This window comes from Phoenix dactylifera, chromosome 10, assembly GCF_051530095.1.
Source record: "Phoenix dactylifera cultivar Ajwa chromosome 10, Ajwa_hap1_PhDact_Kaust_v1.1, whole genome shotgun sequence".
NCBI classification, from domain to species: Eukaryota; Viridiplantae; Streptophyta; class Magnoliopsida; order Arecales; family Arecaceae; genus Phoenix; species Phoenix dactylifera.
The window spans coordinates 30,171,694-30,180,450 of NC_143199.1; the positions used below are offsets into that span (position 1 = coordinate 30,171,694).

Sequence of the window (8,757 nt, forward strand, 5' to 3'; positions counted from 1 at the left end):
TTTGCTTCTAAATGTCCCTTTTTTTTATGGATGTGCTCCTAAATGTCCCTTTTTATTATTTCTTGTCTTGTTACGTAGAAGTGGTTAGTTATATTGTGCGAAAGGTATAATATAAGGAAAAAGTATGGGCTCTTGCGAAAAGTTGAGAGAGGGGCTTTGGAAAGCAAGGTATTTTTTTTTTTTTTTTGCTAAAAAAAAAAGCAAGGTATTCACTAAGTAATTCTAAATCTTCTATTAGATCGCTTTTAAGAATCCGTGTCGTCTTGCTTTACTCGAGACAGAATTTGGTCCTGCTCTTTGACTCGGGATCATGATCGAGGTGAGAAAACTCGGCCGTGTGACTCACAACATAAGTCAGAGAATGAACATTCGACTAACTATTACAATTGTTATTTGTCATCCTATAATTGTTATTTGGGACAAAAACTAAAGCTTTACTAGGAAAATAATGACTAACTTTTCTACTATAAATGGTGAATAACAAGTTTTGAGGGAACCCATTTCGAATGATATTGACATAATTGAATCCCTAGGTGATATTGAGGTGTCCATGTTCGCATATTCATGCAATGCATATGATTTCGAGACTCATTAAATTATCTTAAGTCGATATAATTAAATAGTTGAGATCATATCGATCCTTAATCGATGTTCGATGAATTTTCATATGCTGATGGCCAAGATTTGGGTTTATTCCAAGTTCGATGCTCTCTAGGCATTTGATCATCCATTATAATCCACCAGTCATGTGGTACTGAAGATGCCCTAGGCCAGTGCATGTTGCACATTCTATGCACGCATGATTTCTCCGATCCTAGCCTCGCTAGCTCCTTGGTTTTTTAAGTAGAAAAAAGTATAAAAATCAAAAGAAACAGAAAAACATATGACTTTCATGTGCTATTGATCACTGGTTGGTGTGATTGTTTTGTTTGGGGGCAAATTAGTTAGTTATTAGCCAACTTTCCAACCATGCGAAGATTGCATAGCTGAAAAGATAGCAGACAATGATGAATTTCTATTTATACTTTGATAGATTAGGAGATCTTAATGTTTATTATGTGAGTGGATGAGGTCTTACCTTAAAGTAATAGCTAATATGATCATATGGAAGCAACAATGATTATATGAATCCTGCAGGTGGAATCAACTCGCTAAAGTTGGTTTTAAGGTCTCCAAAGGTTGTTAATAGTGGATGGCCAACTGCTTGATATAAGCTTAGCATGGCTTTTTTTTATCAGTGATTCAGTGAGAAATAAAATGATCCCACAGTGCTGTTAACGCCAAATCCATGCGGCTTTCAAACTTATGTCCGTTGGGCTTACCCGTGACACCAGCGTTGGAATGTCTGAAGTCTGAACACAAAGGAACCATCCCAATCTTCTAAGACTTGCATATTTATCCTGCCTTGTTGTTGTTGTTGTTGTTTTGTTATTATTGTTTATTAATTTTTTCTTACCTTCCAAAATAATAATAATAATAAAGTGCTTAAACCACTGCCATGAATGTTTAACCTAAGTCATAACCATCAGTGCACTTATTAGGAGCAGGAAGTATGAATATGCAAACATATAAATAAATAAAATTTAATAAGAGAGATATTTTGTATTTTTTACAAAAAAAAAAAAACTTAAATCGACTTTATCTTGTCCAATATCAATTAATTCAGATGCAGAAACTAGGTGTGAGCACAAAGGCGACGATCAATGAGAGGATGTTCCATGTGCCCATGTAGTACAGCATGCTACTATCCATCCACAAGTTGTAGTCATTGATTCCTCTATTGACATGGATTGTTAAAAAGTCTTATAATCCAGGAAAAAATATAGCAGCTAACCTTGGAATTTCCAGAGATAATTGCTGATGATCTTAACCAAGGAACAGACACAGGATGCAATTCACCAGTTTAGCACTATGTTGTAGCCACACCACAACCTCATCCTTGATTGAATTGTGGTGGCTTAGCTTAGAAAGAAAAAAAGTTCCCCTTAGAGAAGAATGTCTGGCCTGTCTTCCTGTTCTTAAATTTTTATCTTCCCATCTTGCTTAAAAGATGACATTCAGCATGCTGAAACCGTGGTAGGAACTGATTATGAGCTAGCTCAAAAAGTTAATTTAACTCCTCATGAGCGCATCAAGTGGATTGATATTTTTTGGGTTCGGTAGAGCCTAATTAATTCAATAGGTCCACTGCTAGTTTTTCACCATTAACTACCGAGCAACTACTGGAAAATTTTCTTCTAATTTATGAACACATAAATGATTTGCATATTCTTCTGTCTGCTTAGCTTGCTTGATTCCACTTATCATTTGTACAGACTGGATCTGCTCTGAAAAAAAAAATCATGGCGATATACTGCTCAAACATGATTTTGAGGCCTTCACAATTCTATCCAGCAACCCCTGCTACTTGATCTGCAAGAACGCCTCCCAATTAGAAGCAGATAACCCATTTCATAGAGACAGCAAAATGTTATAACTCTACAAACTAAGTGTCATCACTTGATTTTATACTGAATATTATTCTGAAAGGATCGAAGCTAGTGTAATCACATAACACAGATGCTCCTCTTTGCCCACCCGTGTTCTTTGCTGGCTCCTATACTGTCAACTCTACACTGCCAATTAGATCTCCAAGAATTCCTTGCTGATAGTTGGTTTACTTGCCATGAGATCAAAAAAAGTTACAGATGATTCTGGGGAAAAAGAAATTAAAAAAAGTTCAGACCAGATTAACTGATCTTTCAATGGTCCTTTCAAAATGTTAACATGATAATTGATTGAGTCTCATCATTGGATTGGAACCTACAGTCATTTTCACATCTGATGCAGCCCTTGTCGCAACATTCAGCCAACAGTCGAAGGAACTCGTATAGCAAGTGAAACACAGAGAAAAGGAGGCCATCAGATTCCTCATCAAATCCTAAACCAATTTCCAACAGTAAATGCAATGTTGACAACAAAGTTCCCAGAGACTTAGGAGTGAGCAAAACCTTTAGTAACAAGGACTGGATTGTATATTTACATATTCTGGCTTAGAATACAAACTGTGGACTGCGAGTGAGTGAAACCTTTACATCGATATTTCACAACGATACGGGTAACAAGGATTGGGTTGTATATTTACATATTCTGGCAATACAAACTGTGATTTGTCAAGGGGACATGAAGTTGACTCCGGCTCCAACGTCTCACTACCAATGTGCCTCCTCTTGCAACAACTAATTATTACCTTCTCCAGAAATGCTTTGGCCCAACTTTTAGATGCCAGTCTTTATCCCCATAGATGAAGTATGGGGGCTTGTAGTCCTTCATAACAAGAACAGGAATAGAGCTGCACAGCAGAAGAGGAAGAGCCATAACTCGTGCAGCGAGCTCTCCACCTGCATCTGCTGCCTCCTCAGCCTAGGACTGTTCGTGCTTGCTGTTAAATCATACGGGCAGCTCCCGTGATACAGTCCAGCCTCATGATTCCTAAACATCCATGGAAAGACAGCAGCAGCTAACTCCAAGAGCACACCACCTGCAGTCGAATGGAAGACTGGTGCTGCCAGCAGCGATGAAGGTGCTGACATGAAACTGTTACCAAGACCACTATAGTAAGGATGGTATCGTTGGTGGCGATGGTGATGCGGAAGTTGTGGCTGGGGCATCAGTGGATGGATATCAAAATATTCCTCCTCATGATCACGAGGGGACTGGGGATCAATTACTGAAGCAGTCAGAGCATGACCCCCGTAAATGGAGCGCCGATGGGGGATGTTGAGGCTCTGCTGAGATCCTTCTTTGGTACTGAGACCCCGGCCATAGAGTGGGACAAGGGTATCCTCCGAAAGCGGGGCCTTGCAGACAGGGCACTGCTGAAGGGAAGTAATCTGGACCAGCAGCCACTTGTAGATGCAGGGCCAGCAGTAGAGGTGGCCACAAAGGGTGACAACTGGTTCAGCTGCAGAGTCCAGACAAATGTTGCAATCGAAGCAGCCATTCGCAGAAGGTGAATGAGCATCCATGCTGCACTTCTTTGATGGCCCTTTCTCAACCTCAGATTCCTCAATATATCCCTGCACAGTCCCTTCTACCTCCATGTACTCTTGAGCACACTCTAGTATTTGGCAATTGAGAGCAGCCTGTCAAATGAAAGGTAGCAGGGAAACTTGAGTCTTTCAAGTACTGCGACAGTTTTTCTAAAGCAGTGTGTCATTCGAGTTATGTTTTCAAACAGGGCGATATAAATATGGCCAAAGATTGGCACACCTTACAAGGTGCCCATGACCATAAGGATAAAATTCAAACAAGGACCACATAAGGTGGTAGATTTTCTAATTTCTATGCGTAGGTTCAGGGGATGACATTGTCTTACAGATGGAAGGTTTGGCTTAAGACTGCTAGTAGAAAAAGACGAGTTCAAAAGAATGGAGCCAAATTTTGTCAAACTAAGGGTTTAGCGTGAAGAAGAAAGCTGTGTTTTTTTGCATGCCAGTGCCAAACAAAAAGATTGGTGTAATATAGATAAGTTTCCATGTCTCCTGCTCCGCAAAACTATGTATAATCCCAAAGAGTATAGATAATCAATTCCCCCTCGAACAAACTATTAAAAGCACAGCCATGGCAAGAAAAGAATGAGAGGCAAGCTCAGTTCAACCAAAGGTGGAGTGCACTACTAATTGAGAATTGTTTGCTCAATTCAGTGAACAAATATATATATATTCCATGAGATAATGAAAGGGTAAGGATAAAGTGGTCTCTCATCGTCGTTTTGAATAATCAACGCTACAATAGAATTTCACAGGAAATGATTAAATCTGAGTCTTCCTAGAGATTTATCACTGTGTTGTTCCTTCCAAGACTTCATTGTTGCCGTAGCTGAAAGGGAACTTACCAATCTAACATCTTGAACTTCATGAAAAGCAACTTTTTTGATATAGAGATCTAGGCATCCTTTTGCCTAAAATAAAACCTTATTTTCTATAGACTCTCTTTTCATGTGTCTTTATATTTTTCTTTTTTTAATGTATTGCTGGTTGAAAATGTAGAGTTCTTATCAAGCAGACAAGTGAGCTAGAGTAAGAAAGAATTCAAAATATTGAATACATCCAGATATGCCTTTCAGTAAAAATAACAACGAATGAGCATAAGTTTTCGAATACAGCTACTACTTTAATCCTAATTGTGAGGATTGTACTACTTTCATCAAACAAGAAGCAGAGATTAGCATTAGCATACGTGATATGAGTTCAGAGGCATCTCCTCTCATGTCCAATATCAAGTGAATGGATCAATAATAGACTAAGATAGAGAGGTGCCTGATGGCAACATTAGGAAGTCTGTATATGCCACTGGGGGCCACAAGAAGAACAAACTCTTCCTTTTCAATTACCCTTTCTTTTTCCAATAGGATGGAGCATTGACAGCGCGCTATGTATAATGGAGACAAGCAACAAGAACTTTTTTTTTTTAAAATTTTGAGGGTAACAAGCAACAAGAACTTGATTGAAAAAAAGACAAACATAAGAATAATTCACCTGATGATTCATTGCCTGATTGAAGTTGATAATTTTACATTCCTTCATCGTAAGATTTGAAACCACATAACTAATATGCATTTATTAATATTTTAAAACTATTTAAGATAAGTTCAAGCCGTACCGAACGAACAGCATGAAGAACAGATGGCAGAAGAATGGCTAATAAAGTCAAACCCCAATTTAACTTGGATAAGGCTCAATAGTTGGTCAGACAAATGTAGAAGGTGGATTTATAAGATTCTGGGTTGGTATACCGAGCACAACAAAATGGGTGGCTAGTAGCTGACCCTCTACTATATTTAAAAATTAAAAAAAAGAGAAGCAAAAGATATTAAAAAGAATTACTAGTATTCAGAGGATATATTCTATAAAAAGGACTTGAAATGTCCTTCAGACGATCACACGTCCATATCTAAAAGATCAAGCTAATTCAATTTATATAGCATTCAATGCCAAAAATGTTGTTCTTCTGTGAAAAAGAAGAAGAGTGTATAGAATCCATCCATATATGGGGGGAAAAAAGGACCCAGGCATATCCGAAAAGATGAAAATCTCCGGTTTTGAGCATGTTGCGAGTAAAAATTGGTAGGTTCTTGGCCAGTTATCCAGAGAAATAAACTGTAACAGGGCGAAAAAGGAAAGCAGATATAGAACAGTCAAAGTGATAACCAGACCAAAATGGGGGAGAAAAACTCAACTAATTCCAAAAAGGGTGAAAAAATCAAAAAAAAAATCCAGGGATAGGTGAGGGTGACATGGTCGCAAAGATTTTGTGGAAGAGGGAAAGAAGACACGAATGACCGACAGTTTCTAGAGATTAAGTGAAAAGAGAAATAAAATAAACAAAAAACATTTTTTTTGGATGGAAGTATTAATAAAAACTTCTATCTTATCTTCCCGTCTGTCCTTGCCGGCTAAATCTCGATTGCTGCAATCAAAATCCCTAGATCTAACGCAAATATCATGGACGAGCAATGGAACAGGGAATGAATCCCTTCAAACCAAATCCTAGTTACTAATTTACGAGTGACTCGAAGAAAAGCAACCTAGCACTCGAGAATCAAATCTCAAAACGATTCAATGAAAGTTCCATCTTTTGATTCTCTGTGCTCTCTTCTATTTCTGGCGATTGACCCAATGAGCCATTCAAAACTACAAACATTAATCCATTTTGGGATCAAAATCCCAAACTTCCTGACGATCGGAACGGGTTTCCCATTAAAGCTCAAAGAACGAAAAAAAGAGAAACACAGACTTCGAATAACAATTAACATACCGATTTGGCAACAGCTAATCTCTCTCTTTCTCTCTCCCTCTCTGTTCTTCAATGGATAGCTCTTATGGGCGTCCGGAAGAAGGCGGCGCGAATAGCTCCGGCGACGGCGAAGAGCGAGCGATGGGCGGAGCAGCGGAGACCCTTCTCCTTCCTATTTATAGGCCAACCGGTTTTAATTTAACCACGGGGAACTTGCTTATTATGACTATTTTAATGCGAGTTGCTTATTATGATTTTTTTTTTTCGCGAGTTGCTTATCATGACTTTTTTACAATTCCACGCCTGCCGAGTGCAATGGATTTTTTTTTTTTTTATGAACGAGCTGAGTTTCGTGGAAGCTTGGCTAAAATTAGATAATTTTTAATATATATACAATATATTTATTTAAATTTTTTCTTGTATGCTCTACCTAGTTTTCTAATATTCAACTATTTATTTGGTAGGCTGCTTTAGAAGCAAGTATATAAAAGTAAAATTTTTAAAAACTCGTTTGGTTCACGAAAAAAGAATGGAGAAAAGTATGGTCAATGGAAAAGTAAAAAAATGCCGCTTATTTAGCTAGAGTTTTTAAAATAGAGAGACGGAAAAGTTGTATTTTCATGAAAATATGATTTCTACGTTTCATAGAAAAGTCTTTTCAATAAGAAATATGGAAAAGTTACTTTTCCGTTAGCCGGAAATCGAAACATTTTTATTTCTTCCCAAAAAGGCTTTTCAGCATTAAATCAATGATCCTTATTTGATCCAAAACGTTAAAGACCGAATTTTGATTAAGGGTATAATAGAAATTACACATAACTTTTTCAGAAAAGTGGATGGTCAATCAAATATAAGCACTCTAAAAATCTGTCACATTTCCATGGTCAACCAAACATGCTAAAAGTACTTTTTCAGGCATCCTCTTTCCAAAAATTTGCTTTTTAAAAATTATATTTCTATAAGAAAAAATGCTTCCTGCGAAAACAAGTCCTAAATACCATATAAATGGTTTTTATGAACGAGCTGAACTTTCTGAAAGCTTGGCTAAAAGTTAGATATTTTTTAGTATATATATAATACAACTACATTCATTCAAATTCTTTCTGATACGCTCTTCCTAGCTTTTTAATGTTCTACTTATGGTACTTATTCGGTAGGCTATCTTAGAAGCAAGAGTAGAAAACTAAAATTTTTAAGTGTCATACGATAATTGCATGAATTCTCACATACTCTTTTTGTTTAAGCACTTATGTACTCGTCAAGCTAAGAGTCCAAATCTATTTAAATCTCATCAGAAGTACTACGATCGGTCCGTGGTCAGTCTCAATGAATCAATATAGTGTTCTTTAGTTTATATAAGTTATAGAATGGATCTGCTCTGATACTATTTGTAATAACTCAAAATTTCACTCAAAAAAATTAATCGAAAAGTTTTTTTTATTATTTAGTCCTATATAAGTACCCAAAATCTCTTAAGCAAGTAACCAATGTGAAACTAATTACAGCCCGCATGGTTATATTGTGGAAACACATCACCAACATCAGAAAATAAAGTGTGTGAATTAGGAACACGATGTAACAAGAAAATTATGTTTCAGCAATATTGGTTTTATGCAGTGAGTCCGGTGAAAAGAAGGATAGAAAAAGAGCATTTTCTGAAAAGAGGGGTGTCTTTGTCAATGTAACGCGAGTGTTCATGTGTGCGGATTGGCGCTAAATATTTGGGCATTTTAACCTTTTCGAGCTACATTTTCCCTAGAAACAACTGTTCTCGAGATGGATTCACCGACAGGGGAGCATATCTACGAACTTGTCGTTTGAGAGTTTCTGGGCCACGGATTCTTGAGTGTTTTATGTGGGCAAGGAATACGGACAATGCATTTAAGATGCAACGACCATCTTTAAATGCTTAACTTTTAGGACAAGTACCTGTTTGGATGCCATGGTTTGATGGATGAAAATAGATAATTCCCATGTCAC

The 8,757-nt window shown here is 37.3% G+C and overlaps 1 protein-coding gene across 1 annotated transcript; it reads right to left on the reverse strand.

The window, feature by feature from the left end:
- Window positions 1-2,980: 2,980 nt before the first annotated feature.
- On the reverse strand, window positions 2,981-6,967 carry LOC103698249 (E3 ubiquitin-protein ligase RMA1H1-like). Its single transcript, XM_008780243.6, has 2 exons — window positions 6,799-6,967; window positions 2,981-4,124 (listed from the first exon to the last, which is right to left on the reverse strand). Exon 2 carries the CDS (start codon window positions 4,080-4,082, stop codon window positions 3,309-3,311), a length of 774 nt encoding a protein of 257 aa, XP_008778465.4. The 5' UTR covers window positions 4,083-4,124; window positions 6,799-6,967; the 3' UTR covers window positions 2,981-3,308.
- Between the last annotated feature and the right edge of the window lie 1,790 nt (window positions 6,968-8,757).